General features: G+C 44.3%; 1 protein-coding gene across 3 annotated transcripts in view; it reads right to left on the minus strand.

Annotated features, from left to right (window-relative positions):
- Positions 1-24,835, minus strand: part of Cdcp1 (CUB domain containing protein 1) — a 45,554-nt gene extending 20,719 nt beyond the window's left edge. The window contains exons 1-2 of one of the 3 annotated variants that reach the window (XM_076577443.1): positions 24,709-24,835; positions 1,574-1,783 (exon numbers count right to left, since the gene is read on the minus strand). In XM_076577443.1, coding sequence (XP_076433558.1) covers positions 1,574-1,673 — 100 coding nt within the window. In that variant the 5' untranslated portion in view covers positions 1,674-1,783; positions 24,709-24,835. Of the gene's footprint in view, positions 1-1,573; positions 1,784-24,510 lie in introns of all 3 variants that reach the window. The other 2 variants (XM_042281932.2, XM_076577444.1) reach the window with 2 other exon arrangements.
- Positions 24,836-26,595: the final 1,760 nt, after the last annotated feature.

The following is a 26,595-nucleotide window of genomic DNA, read 5'->3' on the forward strand; positions in this document are numbered from 1 at the left end:
CTGGTGCCCTAGACTTACTCATAGCCTGGACTACTCAACAGTTCCTGGTTTGATTCTCAGTCAAGAAGCCCAATCTCTAGCCTCAGCTCTGTTGCTAAACACAACACTGAGAGAGTCACCCATGTTTGCAACTGTCCTTTGTCATCAAAAGCCTCAGCCACAAAGATGGAAGTGGTTCGGTGACAGGCCTGGCTATAAATCTCCTGCATTCTGCCCAGTGCAAAAACTCAAGTAAGTCAAACACTTCCTCTCCAGAGAGGGACATGTCACTCAGAAGTGATTCATAGCTCATTTTTCCCAGCAGAACTCTACCTTCATAAAATTTCATGGAACTGCTGTAGAATAAGAACTAAGATGTCAAACTTCACTAAAGCTTCCAGATGTTTGTTGGGAAAGGAGATGAGGAGCAGGCACACCACTGGACCCAATCCCAGGCCTGTATCTATTATTTTTAGAACTGACACTTTATCACCTTGACAAGTTGGAAGCATGCATTTTCACTACCCACCAGATGACTCGGGCATCCTAGTACTGAAGGACTAAATGTACTCAAATACTTTACTTGTGAGATGGCTTCTTAGACCATTTTCAAAATTAAGGTCACTTTATTGGCTTATTTGGTTATAAAGTAACACATGCTTTTAAAATGACAACAATCAAAAGGGCAGTAGAGACAAACAGAAAGGAAGGCCCAGGGCGTCACACTTACCTGTGACCTTCCAAGTCTTTGTCTTCCATTCTGCTGTAGTGGATGTTTGTGTACTCTCTAAGATCCACAGGTAAAAACCCAGTTCCAAGCATGGCAACATTAAGAGATGGTGCCAATGGGAGGTAATTAAGTCACAAGGTGGATGACATTAGCATCTTAACAAAAAGGCTCAAGTGGAAGGGATACTAGCTTTTGTGCCTGTGCCTTGGGCTTGCCAGTCTCTAAAACTGTGAGAAAAACACACATCTGGTCTTTATAAATACCCAGCTTCACATATTGTGTTATAGCAGCAAAAATGTCCTATAGTGAGCCCCTTGTTTTTTAGATCTTTCCAGCACATGAATCAAGAGCCTCACAGATCTATAGTTTGTGGGTCTCTCTTGTGTTCTGTGAAGAGATGGTGTGGCCACGTGGTTAAGAACAAAAGACTAAAGTTGGGTGTGCACCTTTACTCCCAGCATTTGGGAGGCAAAAGCAGGTGGATCTCTGTAAGTTTCAGGCCAGCCTGGTCTACAGAGTGAACTCCAGAACAGCTAAAGGGTATATAGAAAGATCTTGTCTCATAAAACCAGAAAGCAACAAGCAAGCAAGCAAGGACTACAGGCAGAGTCTCTTGCTCCTGTCCTACTCTGCTCCTCGTGAGCTCTGTTAGCCTAGACCAGTTCCTCTCTGGTCTGCCTGGGTTCTCTTGAAGATTAACCATGAGCCCATGGGAAGCACATGGGCCTATAAATGGCCATGTAAGAGTCAGGTTGGAGAGCTGAGATTTTAGAGTGGACCTCTGTCCAGCATCAGAGCCTGGCACAATCTGTGCAAGAGCAGTAGGGCAGGGACCTAGACAGCAGCTCATGAGGGCCAACTCACCGATATTCTTCTCAATCCCCAACACAAAGTGCTTCTCCGGATTGATGCAGCTGAAGGTAAAAGACTTTCTTTCTCCAGGTTTGACAAGCAACTCGGTCATATGCTGTCTAGAAATGATGATGTAGCAGGGTTTCACAGGCAGGGCTGGGCTCGCCAGCCTGATGTGCACTGTAATGCCACTTCCGTGGGGCAGAGTAATCTCAGATGCTTCTAAAGGAAGAAGCAAGAATTGACATGAGCAAGGGATACAGTCTGTAAACTTACCATGGTCCCCCTGGCCTGGGAAGGGGGACAGCATGAAGTGACAGAGTTGACTTTCCCAATGGCAAAAATCCTGGACCTGCTGTCTGGGTAGGAATACCACCTCTTGTTAAGTTAAAAAAGAAAGTTAACTTAAAAAAATTATCTTTATTTTCTGTGCATTGGTGTTTTGCCTGCATGTACGTCTGTGTGAGGCTGTTGGATTCCCTGGAACTGGAGTTACAGACAGTTATTAGCTGCCATGTGGGTGCTGGGAATTGAACCTGGGTCCTCTGTAAGGACAGCCAATGCTCTTAACCACTGAGCTATATCTCTCCAGCCCTTGGGCTATTAACTTTAATAAAAAAATAAAAGCCACGCTGCTGATCTCCTGGGTAGTGTGTTTTCAGATCCCTATACATGCAGCATTAATGACAAGCAGAGACATTGTCCTGCCTCGTTTCTTTATGACTTTGGCTGCTGTGGGGCGGCGGTGGCAGCGGCGGTGGTGGTGGCGGCGGCGGCGGCGGCGGCGGCGGCGGCGGCGGCAGCAGCAGCAGCAGCGGTGGCAGTGGGGGTGGGGTGGGGTGGGGTGGGGTGGGAGGGTGGGGGAGATTACAGTTGCATCTGTCTGCAGAGACACTTGTCTGCAAAGAGCTGCTGCAGCTGCTTCTTGCCACAAATGCTTTACAGGCCAAGAGTATACGTTTGTACCACAGAGGACAGGACATCTGCTAAAATTAGAGGTAAAATATACTGGCCCAGCCTAGTGGTGCAGGCTCATCATCTCAGCTCCTTAGTAAGCTGAGGCAGGAGGATCAATGTAACCAGCTATTTTATGCTTTTGCCTTTCCTACCACGGTGGGCTATATATCTCTTCTTCAACTGTAATCTCAGAAAAACTCTCCTTCCTCAAGACACTCCATGTCAGGTATTTGGTCATGGCAATGAGGAAAGTAACTAATAGAGTCTCATTCACACAGCAGCTCTCTCTGACCAGCTTTCTGCAGTGCTCCTCCTCCCTCACCCAGACGTCCTGGGCCCCCTCGGTTCCTCTGGCTCTAGTCTCTAGCCTGAGGGCACCCTGCCATCTGCCCAAGTTGCCCCTCTCACTACCAGCAGGCAAGCTCCCATAGGAGGACAGCAGAACTCACCATCTTGCTCAGCAGTAGTCTCAGGACACAGAAAACTTCAAGCCCCCAAATGATTCTATACATAGGTACAGTCTGGCCTTGTCTTTTCTTGCATTTGATTGCTCACAAATATATGACCACTCCCTTACTTCGGTGAGGACCAATTAATCTTCCCTGGGGTAAAAATGCTTCGTCCTGAAATAGTGTGACAATTGAACCTTCCAAGATTCAAAATCCAAGGAATTCTTTAAGACAGCAGATGGCGCTGAGACCCACATTCAGAATTGTGGTGTTCGGTTTTATATCTGAGCTGTCTTATCACAGCCCCTGTGTTGTTTTTGCAATTGTAAAACTGTCTTCCATACTGACTATAAAAGGCTTGCAGTTCCCTTTGTCAATTACATTGAATTTTATAAAACATGTGTATCATGATGTCAGTTTCATTAGCCATAATCATTCGGTCGATGAACACTTACTGTATGCCTAGCATGTGTCATTAAGAGATGGGGGTTTTATTTGGATTAATAAATGGAGAGAAACCCGTTCCAGGCCAACAAAAAAAAAAAAAAAAAAAAAAAAAAAAAGGCTTGCAGTAATCCTCTCTCTAGGTTTGGTTTCCACCCTTCACAACAGCCTCCAAGCCTGGGTAGCCAAGTCCAGCTAATTCAACATCAAGGGCAGTCAGGTTGTGATGCTACCAGTTTCCTTCATTCTTACTCCTGTTTTTTTCACCTTTTAGCCAAACCATAAATGAACATAATTACTATTGTTAATTAATGTCTTTTGTTTCTTCTCCTCCTTCTCCTTTTGTTTTGTCTTGTTTTTTTTTCAAGACAGGGTTTCTCTGTGTATCCCTGGCTGTCCTGGAACTCACTCTGTAGACCAGGCTGGCCAGAACTCAGAGATTTGCCTGCCTCTGCCTCCAGAGTGCTGGGATTAAAAGCGTGCGCCACCACAGTCTGGCAATTAGTATCATTTTAATTGGTAGATACAAGGCAGCTAGATCAGCAGTTGTGGAGCTGGAGTAGGGAGAGGGAAGGAGGCCCAGGAGACTCTGAAGGATGCAGAAGTTGCTGCAGGTCTTGACTAGTGTGGTGACGGCCTATGTTATACAGATGTCAATATCTATCAGTCCGTACCCCAGATTGTGATGGCATTTTATGTTATAGCTTAATACATTAAAAAACAAGTTCAATGTTATACCTTAATACATAAAAAAAAAGAGTTCAAATGCCATACTTTAATATACAAAAATAAGTGTTCATAAAAAGTCACAAATACATCTAGAATACAGTTTAATGTTTTGTGGGGGCTATCTTTCCTCAAAGAGTACATAAACATTTCAAATCTCTTGAATTTATAACTAGATTCAGAAGACCAAAGCAGAGTTTACCAAAATCTCCCTCTCAGGTAGCTTCTGTTTGCAAGCAGGCCAGGACCCAAAGTAATTTTGATAATTGCCATTCATTCTGTTATTAACAACAGCCAAAGAAAAACACGTGATGTCTTTTAGAAATTCAGGATTTTTAGAATCTTTGAAATCAGATATTTATTCAACAAATACTTTCTGGGTTTGTAATAGATTCCAAAGGCCACACTTGGTACAAATAATTTACTGACAGGCCAGGCATGGTAGCACAGTCTATAATCCCAGTACTTGGGAGGCACAGGCATGCTGATCTCTGTGAGTTCAAGACCAGCCTGGTCTACATAATAAGTTCAGGCCAACCAAGGCTATACAGTGAGACCTTGCTCTAAAAATTAATTAATTAGTTAATTAACAGGAATATCCAGAGTCCCTGCCCCCAGGGAGCTAATAGTCTAATTTGTCAATTTAAAAAAATAACAAAATTCCCAGACCTGGTGGGTCTGACATAAAATCCGTTCATCTGTACTAGAAGCACTTTTAAAAATTTATTTCTTTTTATGAGTTGTCCTGTCTGTGCACTATGTGTGTGCCAGCAGAATCCAGAAGATGGCATCAGATCCACTCTGGACCTGGAGTTAGAGGCAGCTGAGAGCTGCCCTGTGGGTGCTGGGAACTAAATCTGGGTCCTCTAGAGAACAGCCAGTGCTCTTAACTACTAACCCATTGCTCTTGACCCTGGAAGTTTGTTTTTTGGTTTTGGTTTTTGTTTTTGTTTTTTCTAGCACTTTGACACTCACTTTCAGCTTTTTATTTTTCCATCATGAAGAGCCAACTATTCCCATCTAACTAGTGAGCACAGCAGTGGTTCCTCCACAGAGCAGAGTAGTCACTGTTGTGGACATACTCTCTATTTTGGGTCTAGACAACCCAGATTTTCATATGAATTCATTATGCTCTGACTCCCAACAGACAACTGAGTTCCACTCTCCGGTGCATGGTGCCGCCCAGCCACTGTGCCTTTGCTACAATTTGAATATGAAACGTTCCCAAAGGTCCATGTGGCTTGGTCCCTGATGGATACTATTTTGGAAGGTTTTGGAGACTAGGAAGTAGGACCTAGCTGGAGGAAGTGGGGGTATCTTGTTCCTGGCCCCTTCCTGTCTCCATGTGCTTCCTGTCCACCATGAAGTGAAGAAGCCCTCACCACATCCTCCTGCTGCTGTGATGGTCTACACACAGCCAAGCAGCCATGGCCTGACCCTCTGGGATTGAGTCAGAATAAATCTTTCTTCCCTTAAACCATTTTCTCAGTGTTTTAGCAGTGGGAAAGGTAACCAATATGTTGTCCTCAGTGAACCAGATCATTAGCCCCTAGTAAGCTTAAAGGCTAGGTGACTCAGATTGTTAGCCTCTAGTGAGCCCACTAAGCTAGGTAATCAATACATTATCCTCAGTGACCCAGATAATTAGACCCTAGTGAGCCCACTAAGCTTCCAAAGGAAATACTGAGTTAAAGAGTTGTGTTCAGCATTCCCATCCACATTTGCAGCAGAAGGAGGGAGTTTAATTCACAGGCTGTTTTCCTGAGTCACAACCAAGGACTCTTCACTCACATGGCTGCCACATGTATCTGCCCCCCTCATTCTGAATGATATGTAAGACAACAGGAAGGGCAGAGAGGGAATGAGGAGGTAAGGATTCCACCTGGAGCTCCCTAGACCCACTTCAACGCTCTACTGCTTCACCATAGTGAGGGGTCATGGGGACAGTACTGCTGGCATAAAATAAATCAGAAGCTCATTTGATCACAGGTACTTGGAATTTGAGAACATTTTGTTTACATGATTTTTCCTCATACCCACTCAACCATTTATCATACCTTGAAAGAGGAAAAACCAACACTTGGAAGTGAAACCTCAGCCTTCCCACCCATTCCTCTGTTGGGCCCTGGCACACCAGAGCCCTGGATGAAGTTTGGAGGAGAGGAAAGCATTTCTTTCATCTCTGCAAGAATTTCATACTTCATTGGTGGAAAGTTCAAAAGGTTTGTGACCCCAAGTCCAGAGAAATACAGAAAACACTTGCAATACTGGTTTGATTTTGAGGTCTTCTGGGCTGAAAAAATCCAAGTCAACCTTCTCGGGAAAAGGTGTGGGGCCCTGGGGAAAGGTTCTGAGGCCCCAGTTCAGCTCCTGAGTCACACACAGCTCTCTTCAGCTCCCCGCTGTCTTAATTCTCCTTATTAGGGCATCTTCACTCATCCCACCTTGCCTGTGCCTCTCAGGTGGGAATTCCAATGTGTCTAATCATTGTTCATTATTCATATCACAGGATACTCCACAGTTGTCTCTTGTTACTTCTTCCCCCACTGTCCTGTTTCTTACTCCAATTCTCTGTGATGGATTTGAAACGCTAAGGAGCCATTTCCTCCCATATCTGTCAAACAGTTTCTAAGACTGACACACACACACACACACACACACACACACACGCACACGCACACGCACACGCACACGCACACACACACAATTTAAACACTTTTAGATGCCTCAGAACTAGTTGCCTTCATGCTTGGTATGGTTTCTTCTGGGACTCAGTTCATATTCACTTTCTCCGTCCAATCACAACGCACTAGGCAGCATCCCGTCAGGGACAAGGCTAAGCCTGGATACCCTCAGGCCTGGTGCCCTGGATGTCAAGGGAGACAGACACGGAGTGTTAAATGTGAATCAGCATGGGTGATCAGTCATGGTTTGTGTGGGAGTCAGAGTCCAAAGTGGTACATGAGAGGATGATGCTGATGAACGCTGCCCTCTCTTAGAAGATGTCACATTGTGCAGCGACCTCTTCACTCGATGGGCTCACCAGCTCATGTTTCCTGCTTCCATGCTTCAGATCCAAGTTTCTTGGTTGAATATCAGGTAAATGAGTGATTTGCTTCTAGGACTGGGTTTGCAAAACACACCTCATTAACTGATAGCTTGCTCAGAGGATGGGGTGCTCACACTAGGAGGGCCAGGGGAGTGGCACCACAAGGAACACTCACACCCGATCAGTGACTTCTCCCACCTTCATCCCCTGTATCAAGGGATGATTCAGTGTGAGCTAACTATCAGACCTCATCAGAGTCAGTAAGCTGAGGCCACTAAGCAAGTTCAAAATACTCTGAAGACACTGGGGTTTAGCCATCAGTTACTGTCTGGAGGTATATGGTGCTGGCCATGGAGTTTGGGCTTCCTTCCCTTGTTGGGACCAGAATGTTTTCACAGCTGTGTGTTGGGGTGAATAGAGTAGATTTAGAATTGGGTTGCTGTGCTGCATGCTGCTGTGTCTGCTTGGACAAACTGCTTAGGGATAAAAATGTAACTATTTTGAAGTCTGAATGAGTTAAAGTATTCATAAAGCACTTAGGAGGGTTTGAGAGTCAATCAATATTCACCATGTTTACAATGGAACTTTTCACTGCTAGTGGTAGTGATGGTAATTAGGGAATAGTGTCCAGTATAGTCCAGTACAGTCCAGCATCACCAGCTTGCCTGAGCCCGGAGCCTAGAATCCTGGCTAGTGGGGCAGAGCCTGGTTGAGGCCAGGATAGCTCCTTCAGGACAAACGCCTAGCATACTCTCACTCTGAGGCTGTGTAGTGCAAGCGAAACCTCACATTCTGTCAGCCTTCCTGCTCTGTTCACTGACTGTAATGGCTTTCCCATATTTGTTGACTCATGTGACTCCAGTACTCCTGGAGACTGAGACATGACATCACTTCCCTACTGGTATTGCACTCTGGAGTCAGTTGAAATAGCCTACCTACCCTGCTCAGGGACCACAAATGAGCTGTCCTCTGCATGCTGCCAAGCTACCTAGCAAAGGGGTACTGCTACCATTCTTAGGAAGTAAATAGAGTTGAGTTATTGGCTGCTGCCAAGGGGTGGGGTTACCACCACCCCCACCACCCACTCTGAGAGGGAGTGACTGTCCTGCCAGTCTCCAGCCTGAGGACTAAGGCTCAGACAAGTCAAGGAAGCCATCCAGGCTTCTCCTCTATGACTAAGAAGAGGCAAGGCCAGGCCAACACCAGAGAGGTCTGATACCGGAGCTCAGGGCATGCTGGAAGTACTCACAGATCTAATTCTGCTCTAGGAATTCCACCACAGCCAGGATGAGCTGATGAGAATGGTTTGTTCTCTCTAACATGGTAAATTAAGGCAGAATGAAGCATTTCTGAGAACAGGAAAATTCTGCTAGTCCCCAGTCAACAGCTTCTCTCTCTCTCTCTCTCTCTCTCTCTCTCTCTCTCTCTCTCTCTCTCTCTCTCTCTCTCTCTCTTCTTGTTTTTTAAGATGGGATGATAAACATTCAATCAGGCCTCTGGTGTGATCTGGCAGGAAATGCTTCTTCAGAGACCCCCATCTATCCTGGGCATGTGGACCATGAAACCACTTGTTCACTGGGTGGAGGTCCAGTAGGACCTGGCAAGCCATATAACCACTCTGCCCTGATCCTTCCCACCTTATTCCCTGGAGCCGCTTGGGAAAAGCAGGGCAAATTTCTCATTCTCCTTAAAAAACCACATCAGGTGGAGAAGAGAGGTCAAAGCAGATAGCTGAAGTTAAAAAAAAAAAAAGGGGTTGGATAATAGGACCAGGAACATGGGGATGGCAGGTTAAAAAACTCCTTAAGTCATCTCAGTATTCCAAGAATCACATTCAAAGACCTTGGGGCTTAAGGGACATGAACTGCCTAAAGAGACCCACAGTCCTATCCTATCTTCTCAGAACACAGACCCACAGTTGTCTCTAAAATAACCTACTATTTCCATAACCCTTAGAGCAATGACAGAGGAGAATAAGATAAAGTTCCATAAGCGGTGTTAAGATCCCATGTGTAAGCCTACTCAATCCAACCCAGTGAGACAGCTGATCAAGACTGTCAGGGGCATCTATTTACTCCTCTCTTCATTCCTAAGCTCTTAACAAAGGAAATGATATTCAATGATGCAAATTATCTACCTTACAAAGCTACAAAACCATTTCCAAAAGCAGTACTAGTGGCCAGCTATGAAAGGGCTTGCGATTTAATCCATCTTTCAAAGTGGTGACAGGTTTATGTGGAGTCATCCAAATCCTTCTGTAGTATTTATGCCCAAAGACACAGGGCACATAGTACATGATGATACATGTACTATGATGAAGGCTGAATGAGCCTGCAACAAATGGACACACAGCCCAGCCAAGACATCACCATGACTCCAGATGGAATCAAACCATATCAGGTGGAGAAGAGAGATCAAAGAGGATAATGAAGTTAAAAAGCTACGTGATAAAAGGACGAGAACATGGGGGCTACAGAAACAACAGCTTCTGACCACTGTACGTAATTCGTGATGATGAGGCATGCTACAGGACTACTTCAAGTCATGGCAACATTCTATGAAATGTTAGAAAGATTGGTTCTGTCATACCTCAAAGTGTGGGTCATAAAAGTCACTGAAAACCACAATGTTAAGCAGGAAGAACCACAATATGGTTCAAACAACTCACCAGTTGTTTGACACACAAGGATGGTGTGTTGAACACATCCGAAGGGTCCCTTCCCCACCTGCTTGGATGTTTATAGGCTTCTGGGTTTCCTGTTCCCCTACTTTTCTTCTCTTCTTGTTTTCCTTTGTTTTCTTGAAACAGGGTCTTGTGATCAACTCAAGCTGACCCTGAACTTGGTCTACTGGACTTTGGACCACCAGACCTGGCAGAAGGTAGTCTTTTAAACATCAAACACTTTAGGACTACTGGTGATTAATAACAGAGCTATCCTATAGTTAATCTCAGGGTCTTATTAATGGTTTCCTTTAGGCCTCAGACATCAGAATACCTTGTTTTCTCCCTTTTTTTTTTCAAGATCACATTTTTAAAAAATTATGCGTGTATATATGTGCATGTGTGTTTGTATATGTGTGTATGTGCAAGTGTGTCTGTATAAATATGTGCACATGAGTGCAAGTGCTTGAGGAGTCCAGAGAAGATATCTGTCCCCTGGAGATAATTATGGGCAGTTGTAAGCTACCTGACGTGGGTGCTGGGAATTGAACTCAGGTAATCTAAAAGAGTAGTGCATGCTCTTAACAGTTGAGCCATCTCTCCATCTGATAACTGGTACTCTTAAACACATATCTTTTGCTATACTTACAACACTGGACAGAGTCACAAGCTCAAATATAAAAGGCATAGTAGGGAGGAAGTATTCTTGTTGAACAGACAGTGCATGCTCTATCAGGTAATTTGCAATCCTGATTTTTTTTTTTTCTAAAACATATCAATAGTCCCTAACCTCTCCCCTCCCCCATTTATAGCCACTGGCTATCTATTTGGAGCTATCTGGATGGTGAAATGTGGAAGGCAAAAGGCCAGAGCACACAGAGAACCTCCAGTCTGTAAGCTAAAGGGACCTTGTTACCAAAATGACCTGGGACTGGGCTTGATCTTTTCAAGACTTTCCAAACAAGAAAAACAAAGCCAAACTCATTGAGTTGGCTCAGTGCTAGGCCTTATAAAAGCCGATAAAAGCTAAAACGAAAACCAAATGATATTCATCAAGTTGTTCTTCAGAGAAAATTGCTCTGAGGAGTAAGGCATGCATGGCCATCCTTTCTCAAATCCTAGTAACTTAACACTATCCTTTCTACACAACCAAATTCTTTTTTGCTTGTTAGTTTTTTTTTTGAGACAGGGTCTATGTTGCCCAGGCTGTCCTTGACTCTGGATCCTCCTTTCTGCCTCAAGAGGGCTGAAATTATAGGCATTGCACCATCACAATACTGGGCTCCACAACCAAACATCCATCTATCTATCTATCTATCTATCTATCTATCTATCTATCTATCTATCTATCTATCTATCTATCTATCTATCCACCCACCCACCCCTCCATCTATCTATTTGGGTTTTTGGAGGCAGGGTTTCTCTGTGTAGCCATATATATATATATATATATATATATATATATATATATATATATATATATATTTATTTATGTTTTTGGAGACAGGGTTTCTTTGTGTAGCCCTGGCTGTCCTGGAACTCACCCTGTAGCCCAGGCTAGCCTCAGACTCACAGAGATCTGCCTGCCTCTGCCTCCCGAGTGCTGGGATTAAAAACCACTGCCTGGCTTGTTTTGTTTTTTTGAGACAAGGTCTCTCTATGTAGCCCTAGCTGACTTGGAACTTGATGCAATGGGTAGACCAAGCTGACTTTGAACTCACAGAGATATACCTGCCTCTGCCTCTACACCTGCACTCTACAAATAATTTCTCGAAGAAAGCAATCTCAGACTTTTTTGAAGATAAGACTATACTTCAGAAATTCATTTTAATGTAACAAAGCTACTGACTGCTAGTGACTCTTAGCTTTTAATTTTTTTTTTAATTTAAAAATATTTTAGCTGTAGTCCCAGCACTTGGAAGGTAGAGGCAGGAATTCAAGGCCAGCCTTGCCTATAACAAGTTTGATACCAGCCTTGGCTACTTGGCTACATGAGACCCCATCTCAATAATGTTGCATTAAAGGCGAAAGTCTGGTAATAGAAGACAAATCAGTGGTTGCCAAACAGGAACTGATTGTAAAGGGGTCAGGAAGAACTTTCTGGGGAGTTTTTCAGTGTTATACACACTCAGCAGGACCTGGACAAACAAGCCATTGAGATTGGTGAATTTTATGGCCTTATGCCTCAGTAGAGTTAAAAACAACAAAAAGCATCCTTCACATTTAGATAAATAAAGCATAAAGTAGAAGGATTGACCATTAAACACCCTTTCTTATTCTTGAATCTGCTTCTTTTCCCAGAGGCAACCACCACAGCCAGGTATGGTCTTCCTGAGCTAATCTACAGCTATGTGTGTTCACCTATACCACTTCCATTTACTTTCTGTTGCCAGAGGCTGCATGTCATAGCTGCTTTTTGGACCTTTGTTTCCTGCCTGGGCATCAGTCCACAGCAGTTTACACAAATGTCACCTCATTCTTTCAAAGGCTGCCTGGCACTGCACTGGATATAGCAGAACAGAATCCAGCTACTTCCCTCCTAATAATGGACCTGGAGGCTGTTTCTAATCTCCAGGCACTGAGCAAGGATAAGATGCCTACTTAGAGTTGAAAGGTTCCAATGGGACACACTTCTGCCAGCTTCCCTGGCTCATTGCTGAAAGGAACTGCAACAGAGCAGAAGCCTGTATCTAGAAAATGTTAATTCAAGGGGGTAGAGATGTAGCTCAATTGGGAGAGTACTGACCTAACACACAAGAAGCCAAGAGTTCATTCTCCAGCACTGCACAAAGCAGGGGTAGTGGCACATGTCTTTCACCTTAGCATTTCGGAGGTAGAGGCAGGAGGATCCAACATTCAAGGTCATTTTCAGCTATAAAGAGAATTTGAGACCAACTTCAGCTGCAAGAGACCCTACCCCGAGTAAACAACAACTTCCACCCCTCAACAGCATCCTACATGCACGCAACCACAAAAATCAAAGGATGGAACCCAGGTCTTCATGCATGCAACTGAGTTACATTCCTAGCCCCTGTGCAGGCTTCTGCAAGATGACCCTAATACTGTTTACTATATAAACCATGTCTTCTTGTTCTGACAAGATAAGAGCTTGCTCCTGAAATTTAATCCAAGAGCTAAAGTGTCTGATAAGACTGTTAGCATTCTAGGCCAGTTCTGGACTAATACCCCATCTCTCAGCAGGGAGGGATTAGAGGCCAGGGCTCCAAGGGACAGCCAGCTCTGGTTTCACATGCAGCTTGCTCAGCTCAGCTTGAGTGTGTAGTACTTGGTCATAAGGAAAGCTGCAGTCCTGAGAGACTGGTGTGGCATTTCAATTGAGTGTGCTGACTGAGCTATACAGAACCTGCCTGGTCAGTTCCTTGGCTAACAGGAAATTCATGTGTGAGTAGACACTAACAGTGTTTAAGAATGTGTTCTGAGTGTCATGGGAAACAACTTAGAGCTTCTAATTTAGCAAGTTCACTTCTAGGAATTTCCCCTGAGAGCCCTCACACATGCTCAAAGTGAGCTCTAGTGGGCTGAAGCACATGTTGCCACACTGAATCTCACAAGATGAACTATGATGAAATGAACGGTCACAGTTCTGAGCAGTGGAAGGATCTGCTCTAGGTCAGCAGGGCTGAGTGACTTACACACACCCTCCCAATGGGACCTTGGCCAGCTTCCAGGTATTGCTATTTCTATGTTGTACCTGAGGTCAGTCTTAGGTTAGGTAACCTGTCCAGTTGACCTAGTTAATAAGCAGTGGTGTCATGATTTGAACCCTATGTTACCCAGTTACTGTGTAGATGAGACCTTCTGTCCTGGAGAGAAGACCCAGAAATCTTACTAGTCTCCAGAAACTCTGGAAGTTACAACTTTCATGAGCCCTCACCCTAAGGTTGTAAGGCACTAAACATTGTGTAGAGAAAACTCTTCAGTGTCCCTACAATTGTAGAGAGAGCTCCATTGATACAGCTTTCATGAGCCATTTCCCATGCTGGAGTGGGCTTTCCAATGATGCGACTGCCTATTTGTTCCTGTAAGTAACCCCAATAAACTCACTGGCTCATTAAACTAGACTTAGGTGGAATCAATTCTTTGGTCTATTACTGATATACTATCTGGGGTGAAGAGACATTTGTTCACATCTTCAACTCCAAAGCTCAGCGGCTGAGCAAAATGGTTTCCAGGAAGAGAGTCAGGCCCTTGCCACCATGAGGGACATTGTCCAGGGATATGGGGACTACAGCAGTGAGCAAGACCCAGAAGCAAATACCATAGTGACTGAGAAACGCTGGTCATATGTATCCTTTGTGATGCTGAGCTAGGCTTGTCAACTGGACCATGGAGAGCAGATGGCCTATTGCCTCAGACTGAACCCTCCCAAGACAGTCTCCAGCAGGACAGACAGAATTCCAGCATGCACAGAGGTTGTGAGGCTCTTGAAGAGCAGCTCTCTACTCTGACTGTTAGGCCAATTTGCCAGGAGTCCAGGACTTTGCCTACTCCATAGGCTCATAGTCCTTCCAATGCAGGGGTAGTTCAATTAAAATTTAAAGCTGACTTTGGAGTTGGAGAATGGCTCTCTCCTTCTTTAAACTCAAGCATGTTGTTAAAAGGAAAATGCAAACTCCCTGTATCATGCCAGAAGAAAAGAGCCATCTTCTGCTATGCGACAGGAGAAAAACAAATTAAGGGACTATTCTATTACTAATCTCAACTCTTTGATTCTATTCTGATTCTTTAAACTTTTCTTAAAGTATGAATTTTATATCAAAATTTACAAGATTAATATATATAGATAGATATACATTTTAAACTTTGTTAAGATATGAATGGTCATATAGAGTACTAACTAATTCTAGAAAAAAGGCTTCAATTAGCTGCATATATATGTCTTTGTGTTCGAGTCTCTTATCAGTTTTCTGCAGGAAATCACAGCCAGGCATAACATCAACTGAAGTCTCCAGGAAGAAGATGGGGGCCCACAACAACAATTATTCCACGTGGACAATAATAATATCACTAAGCTGACAAACATCATCTACAGATCAGCTTTGAGCTACAAAGTGCTCACAGCAGTTTTGAGAGGGCTAGCTGAGATGACCCAGTTTCAAAGACTACTTGAATAAGGACTTGAGATAAACCCTGAACTTTGGCATTATACACAGACTAGATAATGAAGGATATAGTTACCTTTCCTAGAATTTGACAGTTAACCAACGCCCACATTCCCAAAGAGGTGGTGTGGGGAGAGTGTTTTTTTTTTTTTTTTTTTTTTTTTTTTTTTTTTTTTTTTTTTTTTTTTTTTTTGTCTTTTAATGGGTTTTGGGTCTGGGATAATTTTCATTGTTTAGGGGGGTTGGTTACAAGTTGTTGTCAAGGGTTAGGAAAAGGGCTAAGCAAAGGAGATTAGATTTAAGATTCTTGTTTTTAAAAAAAAAAGAAAGAAAGAAAAGAAAAAGAAAAAGACAATTACTAGTTTTAAATACTTTACATTGGATTGGATTGTTTTATATTATATACAAATTATATATATTGAAATGGATATTGTTAGAAAATGCTATATGTATATTTCTAATTGTACTTGTACCATTCATTTAACAATGTAATTTTCTGATCCTTGAATGTTATTATTACCAACTATTAGGATATAAAGAAATGAAAGTTAGTAGTTAGACATAATAGAACTTGTAGTCATATTAGGTATGTTTTCAAGATTGAGTAGATATATTTTAGATAGACAGGTCATCTTCAAACCCTTCAGAGATCTACAGAATATGGCATTTAAAATGTTTTAATAACTTAGAAAATTTTTCTTTTTGTTATGACTATAAGACATGTTGGCTCCTGGCAGTACCAATCTACTTCAGAGAAAATATGGGCATTGAAGAAACTGCATATGGAGTTAACTTTCATTGTGGCAAAAGTTAGCCACTGGACAACAAAGTATCCTCGAATCAACTGCTGACAAACAGAACAGACAGGACATGAAACAAAGGACTACTGATTCTTGCCAAGACAAGTGTGGTTATAGCTTTATCAAAAGGCATCTTCTGAGGCTAGGACAGTATGGCACCATCCCTGAAGTGGCCTTTGCAATCCAGAAAAGGTACAGTGCCCTTTTCTTTGAAGTCAGCTGAACAGGCAGTGGGCCAATGGCTTCTGATGTGCAGTGGAATAACAGCTGAAACAGTTATTTTTGAAGCATAACTAAGCTCACGCCTCTCAATAGTAGACTGGCATTTAGTAGAAGGATATGGAGAAGAACAGGATGCTGAGATGAAGCCACACACACACATAGCCAAGAAGAATGGACAGCTGAATTAAAAAACCATCAACAATTTCCAGAATTTAAAATTCTGAATCATGACATGACACTAGTGGAATTCAGGTGTTTCTGGTACATGGACTGCTCTCACCCAATGTGAGATCGAACTATTGACCTTGTTTACATCCTACTTCACAAATGAGTCTGTCAGATACGCTAAGCCTATAGGTTGAAGATGATGCCCCAACACTGTGGAGAAACCTCAGGTGACTGTCCAGGCAGCTGGCTGTTTCTGTCAACTCACATTATTTTTGGAAGCTGCTTGCATGCACTTCCTGTTTTTATTTTTTATTAGGTAATATTATTTTCCTTCTTGGATCTCTGAGGGAGTTGAAGATTAGTTAGTTATAGTTGAAGGTTAGTTAGGACAGAAAGTGAATTAGGTACATTTTGGACTTACCAAAATAGTATAGATAATGGAATTATTTTCTCTGAATTTGTCAAATACAAATGGACTAGACATTGTTTAGGTATTTATTACTTGTATATATCGGATATAGTTATTGTACTTTTGTATATAGTTTCTCTTATGTTAGTTATAACCTTTTTCCCCTTTTTCTTTTTATTAAAATAGAAAAAGGGAAATATGGTGATATTTTATTTGTACTGAAATGTGATTTTATTTGTATGTTAATAAATAAAGTTGCCTGGGGGGTCAGAGCTAATAGCAAGCCATCGCAAAAACTAGGCGGTAGCGGTACACACCTTTAATCCTAGATCTTGGGAGGCAGAGCTAGGCGGATCTCTGTGTGTTTAAGGATACAGCCAGCATGGAGACACACACCTTTAATCTCAATACCAACTATAGAAGACCTGGAGGTCTGTACAGACAGGCAGTGATGAGGTGGTCATGTGGTTGGGTTTACAACCAATGAGAAGGCAGAACAGAAAGTCTATATAAAGACAAACACACAGGAAGTAGCTCTCTTGCTGAAGAGGATAGCTGCAGCAGTGAAGGGTAAGGCCCTTAGCTCTGACCTCTTGGGCTTTCATCTTTGCATTGGCTCTGTGTTTCTTATTTAATAAGATGATTACTTCTACAGGGGTTTCATCTCCTGGAAGGTGCATACCATGGTGGCTTGGGGACAAGTGTGTATAAGCTATTCTGGAGCTACATGTTTTCAGAGTTGCAATAGGCTGATATTTGCACCTCGAGATGAGTAAATCGTCCTGTTCAGATGAATGCAGCTCATGCCTAGACCTATCCTACCCTGTTAACAGCTCCCAATAAGAGCACATGGTTCCGAGAACCAGAGACACACTCTCACAGCCCCAGGGTTTTATGATGTGGCAGATGGGTAGGCAGTGGATAGATCCTTTCTGATGCTTGAAAAGGATGAACACAGAAACCATATGCTGAAGATGGGTGAGCCAGAAAGTGGAAGAGGCCTGGGTCCCCTTATCTTGCCTAGAGGAAAGCCTGTTTTGTATTTTCTGTGAGCAAAAAATAAATATCCTTGTCTGGTGAAGTAGCTCAGAAAGTAAAATGCTTGCCTTGCATGCATGAGGACCCGAGTTTGATTCCCCAGAACTCACATAAAGAAAAGAAAGAAAGAGAAAAAGAAAAAAGCCAAGCATGGTGCCAACACTGGGGAGCAGAGACGGGTATTGATCCCTGGGACTTGCTGGCCAGCCAAACTTGCCTACTTGGTGAGTTCCAGGTCAGTAAGAGACCCTGTCTCAAAAACATGGCAGATGACTCCTAAGGAATGACACCTAAGGTTGACCTCTGGTCTCTACACACATGTGCACAAATGCAAACTATGCCTGCAGAAACATACATACCCCCATTCACAAAGAAAGAAATATGTGAGCTAGGATGCATATTTGGTATTGAGAGTTTCAGCGTTCAGGATGTGCTTTACCTGAACCATCAGACTTAGCTCAAAACTAACTGTGCATGGATGGAAATTCTAAGCTGCTAGAGCCCCAGGCCTGAGCACAGCCTCCTAATACACAGTGATATTCTGAAATGGTCCAGAGACATGAAGAACACACAAAGTGTGCTCATGAAGGACAAGGCACACAGAAGAAGCCAGGGAATGAAGACCAAGCTCAAACACTCTTTTTAGACACTTGTTAGGAGAATGAGAAGAGGTTAACACACAGGGACACCAGTCCACTGGTGTTAGTGTAACAAGAGAAGCGATCAGAAAGCAAACAGCCAGGGGATGGGGTGAATGTGACGTTACGGTCCACAGTTAAAGGTGCTGTTTGGGAAGCTTATGGAACCTTTAGGAAGTAGAGCCTTGCTGGAGGAAATGCATCACTTGGGGGCGGGCTTTGAGGATTTATATCCTGGACACACTCCCTGTTCTCTGTCTCTCTGCTTCCTATGTGTGGATGAAAATGTGACCAGCCAGCTTCCTGTTCCTGCCACCGTATTTCCCTGCCCTTTGCCATGCTTTCCCTGCTACAGTGAGATTGAGCTCTTCTACCCCCTGTTTTGCACTGTGGTCACATGTCACTTAGTAGGATACATCTGGAAAATGTGACATTGGCCATTTCACAATGTGGCGCAAATGTCATTGAAAGTATCAACACAGACCTAGAAGGTACAGAGCCACTGGTAGACCTGGTTCTTGATGAAGTCAAGCTGCATGATAACAGGGGTAACTGATGGTATAACATGGAGTACTGCTGTACAGGAAAATGAACACTCTAAAGTAACAACAGATGTATGATAAACACACAAGTTCTTGCCTCTTTGTTTACCACTACATTCATCTTCTAGGCTACTCACACTATATATTTATACAATGGCATGTAAGTTAACTTTACCAAGTTAGCACAAACATGAGTGACATACCTTGCACTCCATATGGGGACAGCTATGCAATAGAAATTTTTGCTTTGATTTGTTTGAGACAGGGTCTTGCACTCAGACTCTCCTGCCTCTACCTTCTGAGTGACAGTAGCAACTTCATCTGCACTGTGATCTCAGGAGCTGGCTACTGCTCACATGGCTGGTTGTTGAACCAACCCTGTTTCTAAATCCTTGAATATGAACAACAAAAAAAGAACACCCCCAACACACACACACACCCCCAGACACAACTAGGTATAGTGTCACACATTTGTAATCCTAGTACTCAGAGGCAGAATCAGAAAGGTCACTGCAAGTTTGGTGCCAGCTTGGGCTACATAGGAGTTCCAGGTCAGCCAGGAATACATAGTGAGATCCAGTCTCAAAAAACCACCTCCAATAACACAATACATACAAGCTCACCCACTGGCAGGTGGCTAGAAGCCTGTGCACTAGGAGAGATGGGGAAGTTGCATATTTCCATCACGGTGGCTTCTGTTTTGGCTTAGCCCTTCAATCTAGTGTTTCTGAAGTACTAATAGCAACACAGATCACCATGGTTCTTAAAGCAATGGAATAAATTGTGTTTCAAGAAAATCACCTAGAAATGTTCCTGCTTCCAGGGCTTTTCTGACATGCTTAGGAAACCTGGTGGGATTTAGAGACGTTCTGCTGGGAAAGGTAAGACAAGGGTGACTCACAAATCAGTCACCTCAGCTAAGCATGGCAGTGCACACCTGTAATCCTGTAATTGGGAGATAATAGCATACACCTTTAATCTTAGCATTCAGGAGGCAGAAGCAGATGGATCTCTGTGAGTTTGAGGCCAGCCTGGTCCAATGGTAAGTTCTAGGACAGCAAGGACTATGTACAGAGACCCTGTCTCAAAAACTAAAAAAGATAAATTAAAATAAAAATAAAAGAATTCTTAATGAGAGGGGGGGGAGAGAGAGAGAGAGAGAGCACATTCCTAGAATAAATGCAAACACAGTACTAAGTCCTATGTGGGTCTTTTTTTGCTGTTTTTAAATCAAGGGCAGTTTCTAGGATGCAGACAATACCTCAAGGCTGACCAAAAGTCCCGAGTATCACCTCAGTGTCCCTGTAACCCAGCTGGGTTATCTCAGGCAAGTTACTTCAGCTCTCTGTGCCTACCTCTTTGCTTGGGAATATGAAGGCCCATTCATGCCTCCCCTGTCTACATTTTCTCAGGACAAAAAGAGCCTAATTTTTAATTGTTCAAAGATTATGACTTCTATTTCCTCCATCAAAGTTACTCTGACCAACGTCTATTTTGGAAACATATGTTTATAGCTCCAAACAACACTTAAAAAGATGTACTGAGAGTCTCTGCTTGTGTTCCATGTGCCAGGAACTGAAGAGATCAAGTGCCAGTAGAGACCCTGGAGTGTCCACAGAGGGAGGTAAAGTGGGTTACCCTGTGCCAAGAGACCATGTGTGATAAATTACATATATGGCCTGGCAGTCTCCAGTCAATGCTATATGGACTTCACATTTAATAACATTGGTTGATAATTACATGTGTGTATCTATCTGTGTTTCACTACGCATTCTGAACCTGCTGGGGGTACTGCATGGCCAAGCAAAAGGTTAATAATTGTCCCCACCATGAAATAATGAGACTTAGGACATCACGGTGATTGGCTTTCAGGAAGGGATTATTGATGTTAAGTAGGATACCAAACACAAAATAGTAGCTTTCACAGAAAATGTTTCATATGCTTTGGCAGCTTGAAGGAGTAGCAGTAGCCAGAAATTGTAAAAACTACAAACAAGGGATCTGCTTAACGATCGTAGGACCGCAGAGCAATGCTGATAATTAAACCTTATTTAAAAACAAAACCAAAAAACTACCAAATACAAACAAAAGGTTGTGAAGGGATGAGCTGGGGCTGGGTTCTTCTTGTCAGGTTGTCTAGTGTTTTCAGTCTCTCAGAAGAAGGTGATGGGCTAATTACAAGGTTGTGGTAAGTGGCTTGAAATAATTTGATTGGGAGAGAATTTTTATAGTTGGAGTTACAATTAAAGGGTGTGAACTTTTCTTAATTAACAAAGCTGAAGGCCTTAGCCACAAGTCCCCCCATCAGGAGTCTAGGTACTCTCCACTACCTCACACAGTGACCTCACCCTTCCTTCCCATCCCCATTAGCACTGCTGGGTAGAAATGAGTTGAGGTTTGTGCCATAAGCGAGGGTGTGTGTGTGTGTGTGTGTGTGTGTGTGTGTGTGTGTGTGTGTGTGTGTAAGTCAGAGGGCAACTTGACAACTTGGGGAGTAGCTTTTTTACTACTATGTGGGTTCTGGGTATTGAACTCAAGCTGTTAGGTTTGGTGACAAATGCCTTATTAGCCCACAGACCCATTTTTCTTGCCCTGTGCTATTTAATTCTTAATGCCTGTCCACTAAATAGAACTATCCGAATGAAATTGTGGTGTGCCCATTCATTCATGTAGCCCAGTATAACCTGGGACTTGTCATGTAGGATGACCTCGAAACTCTGATGCTCCTACCTCCATCTCCCAAGTGCTGGGATTATATTTGTGCAACACCATGCCTGTTTATTCAGTGCTGAGGATTAAACCCAGGGCTTTGATGAGCAGGATGGTGGTGGCACATACACACTTTTAATTCCAGCCCTCAGGAGGCAGAGGCAGACAGATCTCTGTGAGCTAATTCTAGGACAGCCAAAGCTACACAAAGAAACCTTGTCTCAAAAAACCAAAACCAAACAAACAAAAACAAAACAGGGCTTTGTACATGCCAGGCAAGAGCTCTGCCAATTGAGCTACATTCCCCAGCTCTAAAAAATGTTTAAAGTATTATAATTATTCTAGAAAAATTTGCAATATATATCCAAGTGGAACAAAACATTATCTGTGAGCAAAGGTGAACTCTGAGCAGAGCCTGTGGATGGCATGAAATCCTGAATGTCTCCTGTGACTCACCCCAGGGCAATTTGTGGGCTGTGGGGGAGGGCCGTGGAACTCCACCTCCTACTAGTAACACCTCCAGACAACAGCCAGAGACCTCAATTGAATCTGTGTCATTTCCAGTTTTGGAAGAACAATGGCAGCAAGACAATGGGGTCACTGACATGGACCCTGGTATCTGGTTGGAAGCAAGCAGCATGGTGTTTTCAAAGGTTTTCATTCTAATCCAACCAGCGCTTCCCTTCTGGCCAGGAAGGAGCTGGTGGAATACCAAGTATGCCTCCTCCAATCTCAAGCTTTCCTTTACTCTCCATCTCTACAGTGACACTGAGTTTACTCCCACTATTTGTTGAGGTGTGCCAGGTCCTTAGAGGCCTCCACCAGTTGAGACAGAGCCTGACTTCAGGAAAACCGGGCACTGCTGAGTCAACCTGTTACGTGACCTCATGGGGCCCTGCTCCTGAGGTCACAGAAGAAGAAAGTGAATTGGTAAAATTCCTGGTATTTATACAACTCAGCTAGCCCAGACCTTCCTGGAAGGAAGGACTTGAGTGGAGTTTCTGGAACTAAATGACAGCCTCCTCCGGTCTGGGTGAGTGAGACATGTGACATGTGAAGTGAGGTGCTTTTTAGACCTACTTCTATGCTGAAGATCCTGCAGACTGGCAGGCTCATTTGAACTTCCTAACTATGGAGAGTTGGAATGTTGCAGATTGAGAGTTAAAATTATTTTGGACAATCTATAGTCCCCTAAATAGGCATTTACCACCCACCTCTGTATATGATCTAACATTTTTCTTACTGTAAGGTATTACCTTAACTTAGGAAATCCTTAGCTTCTGTGACCCCCACAGCCAAGAATGTCATCAGACAGCATCTGAGACTAGCCCAGGGACTTCACCACTTGAAGTAACCCACCTACTGATGTCCCCACCAAAGTGTTTAGAAAATGCCTTGATTTATAAGTTTCTTTTGTTCTGTGACTATAAAAGTTCATGTAACCACCTCAAAAATCCATGTTCCCAGGCTATGGGTCTAAGAATAAACTCGTGGTGTAGATAGACAGCAACCAGTTCAAAGCAAACTGCAGATCTTGTATTCAGTGATGACTGGACTTATACCACATTCTTACTAGAGAAGTTTTTGACTGTTATCTTAGAAAGTCAGAAACATCTCAAAACAACCTGTAGAGTGTCATCTGCCTCCAACAGTGCTGGCACACACCACACCACCCCTCTCTCATGCATACATATCTTCCCTCCCTATTTTTTTTTAATTCTTAAAATGTATTTTTAAGACAATATTTCATACAGCCCAGGCCTGCCAAGAACCCACTATGTAGCTGAGGATGACCTTGAATTCCTGATTCTCCTGCCTCCACCTCCACCTCCAGAATGCTTGGATCACAAGTATGAGCCACCATGCTCAGTTTATGAAGCACTGGGAATTGAACCCAAGGCTCTGTACATGCTAGGCAGGCACTCCACACACTGGACTAGATACTCTGCCCTTTAAACTGATTGAAAATATAGTCCTAAGCAAGTACACTGGCTGCCCACATCTGTAAAATGAACTGTAGCACTCTCGAGGTGGAGGCATGAAACTCAGTGTGTTCAAGGCCAGCTTGGGCCTCAGAAAAAACACAAACCAAACTTTAGCAATAACAAAAATATATACCACTGTGTGTGTAATTTTAAATGTGGTCTTACATTTTTCTATCTACCATGCAGTAATATATTACCTAATGTTGGAAAAAGAAACCAGGAAGTTTTCCTGAGGTTTACGCCCAAGTTCACCCCACCATTTCATTTTTATTATTTAATTTATGCTAATTTATATACCTGTCAAACACAAATACCCCCTGGGCATTGGAAAAGATATCACAGACCTCAATCACGATTTGGACAGCACTATTTTTTTTTTTTAAACAAAAAAACTTGTATGAGTCTGAGAAAGAGCCTCACATCAAGTTCCTGGAGCAGATCTCTGGGTCAGGGCAGCCTCGGCTCCCAACACAAACTACTTGAAACCCACAGGCTCAATGGAACAACTGTCCAGCCTTCCACCAAGGAAGGGGCGGGGCACCAGTGGGGCTCCACACCTAGACGCCCGCTGCTGTCCACTCCGCCCGTGATTGTCCACTTAGAATTTTCCTTTCGAGTTAATGCTCCTGGTCCTCAGGAACATGAGGCGCGCGGACAGGTAAAGAGGTACCTCAGTGGGACCTCAACCCATGGTCTTTTAGCACTTCTCTAGCCCAGGTGGAGGATGGGTCTGGAGAGGAAAGCTCTCCCATGCCTTAATCAGGAGTCTCCAAGAGTCTCAGTAAACTCCCCAGGACACAATGCGCCGCCACCTTGAGTGCATCCTCCTAAGGCTTGTTCCGCGCGCGTATTCGATCCTGGGCCCGCGCGGAGCTCACCCAGGTACAGTACTCTCCCACGTGCGGCGGCCTGCGCTCAGAGCCAGTCGTGCCAGGACCCTCGCGCCGCCAAAACTCTCCGACCGTACTACGGGGACTGGATCGCACGCGCCACGTCCAGGCGCCTCCCTGGCCATAGCTTGCTCTTACCTGTCCTGTGCAGCAGGCGCGCTGTACCCAGCAGCAGGGCGCCCAGCAGTGCGACTGAGAACCCGCAGGCCGAGCGGGCCATGACTCTAGGGGCGCCTCGGCCTCTGTAGGGCACGACTGTGGCCTGTGTCTGCTAGAGGCCTCAGCGGCGTCAGGGCACCGAAACGCAGCTGCGCCCCGCCCTGCCCCGCCGCTCACCTGCACGCAGGACCCCGCCCCGCCCGCTCAGCAGGAGCGAGGGTGACCCAGGCTTCCTCTCTGGCCTCCTCCTCTTCCTGCTTCTGCTCAGGTACTACCCTCCCACGCCCGGTAGCCTTGAGGCGAATTTGTCCCCGCCTCCTCGGCTTCAGTTCCTTTCTCAAAGTCCAAAGTACCTTGGTGACAACCAGCTCCTCCTCACTTCGCTGTCCCGGTGTGCCTGTTTAGAAGGTGAATCTTCCTGTGGGTCACTGATCCCCAGCCTTTCAGCTTTCTCTGCAGCTCGACTTAGGACAGATGCAGTGACTCAGGGTGGGTTCTACCCAGTTGATATGTTGTTCTTTATTGAAGCTGGGGTCTCATAGATGCTGGCCAAGGTTGCTTGTACTGAAATACTCCAGAGACCCTACGTTGAATGGGTGGGTGAAGACTAATTTGGGTGAGTGCATGAGGCTGCAAAGACCCAAGAGAAGAAACCCAAGCAGATCCACAAGGCCCCTTTAATTGAGCAGCGTGCACAGTGCTGTTGAGCTGTGAGTGAGTGTGAAGAATTCAAATCAGAAGTTGGTCTTTCCTACAGTGTTGCTGGCATCCAGTCCCTTCTCAGATGCAGCTGGCCACCTACCTCTGGTTTCAGAGATCCTGTGGGGTCTCCTGTCCTCTAGGCCAGTGGTTTTCAACCGTCCTAATGCTGTGACCCTTTAATACAGTTCTTCATGTTGTAGTGACCCAACCATAAAATTATTTTTGCTGCTACTTTATAACTAATTTTGATACTGTTATGAATCGGAATGTAAATATCTATGCTTTTCAGTAGTCTTAGACGACTCCTATGAAAAGGTCGTTAGACCCCTCCCCAAAGGGGTTGAACCTAGGCCATCCCATGACCTGGATCACAGAGAGTGATAGTAGATGGCTTAGGAGCTCTTGGCTGGCAGGCCAGGATTCAGCCTGTAGTGGGTAGCCATTCCAGCTTGGATCTGGAAGTTCCAACCCCCATTGAGACTCTGGCAACTGTCACGCCTTGGGCGCTCTGGAGAGCTTGCCCATCCCGCTCTCGGGTCTCCAGGCGCCTCCCCTGGCCCCGCCTCATAGGCGTGACAGTTGCCAGAGTCTCAATGGGGGTTGGAACTTCCAGATCCAAGCTGGAATGGCTACCCACTACACAGCCCAAAGTACTCCATGGCCCTATGGGTCCATTGTGCCCATGGGCCAAGGTCGCTCAGACCTCTCAAGGAACCTAGGACAGGAAAAGAAGCCCATGCCTCAGCATCAAAGTGTCACCCAACTTCTCTTTAGTTCCTGGAGAAGCTGAGCCTGTCATACCTCCCCCACCTCGGCGGGTCATCCGCAGCGATGAGAAGTCTCTGGAGCTTCATCTACCTTCCCCGCTTCTCCGTTTCCACTGAAGAATAAAGCAAGTGCTCTCCACCTCTGAGCGAGAGCAGCTGAGGCAGGACCTCATCACAGCTCCGCCTACACAAGGGCCCATAAACTCCGGGAAAGAACCATCAAAAAATGCTACTTGACAAGTTAAGCCTAAGGAACAAATTATTTTATTTACAACTCGATTCTCCAACATTTGGTTAACTGACTTCATGGTTGGAACAGTTGATACTGACTTTCTGAAAATGAGTCATTCCCAGATGTGAAGAGTAACGATGGTCCAGACAACAGCAGCAAAGATGAGATGAGGAAAGCAAAGAGACCTTTGGTGACCAGACTGTACCACTGGTCAAGACGTCCCGGGATGACATTTTGGTTCTTGGGGGGGGGGGGGGAGGAGTACTAACCAGATAAGAGCTCTGTCTTCTTCACATGGCTGAATGGGAGGAGTCAGAGAAATTCAGGCAGCTAAATCTGCTTGCTGCATGAGAGAAATGGCAG

The sequence above is a fragment of the Peromyscus maniculatus genome, chromosome 7 (genome assembly GCF_049852395.1).
Source record: "Peromyscus maniculatus bairdii isolate BWxNUB_F1_BW_parent chromosome 7, HU_Pman_BW_mat_3.1, whole genome shotgun sequence".
Lineage (NCBI taxonomy): Eukaryota > Metazoa > Chordata > Mammalia > Rodentia > Cricetidae > Peromyscus > Peromyscus maniculatus.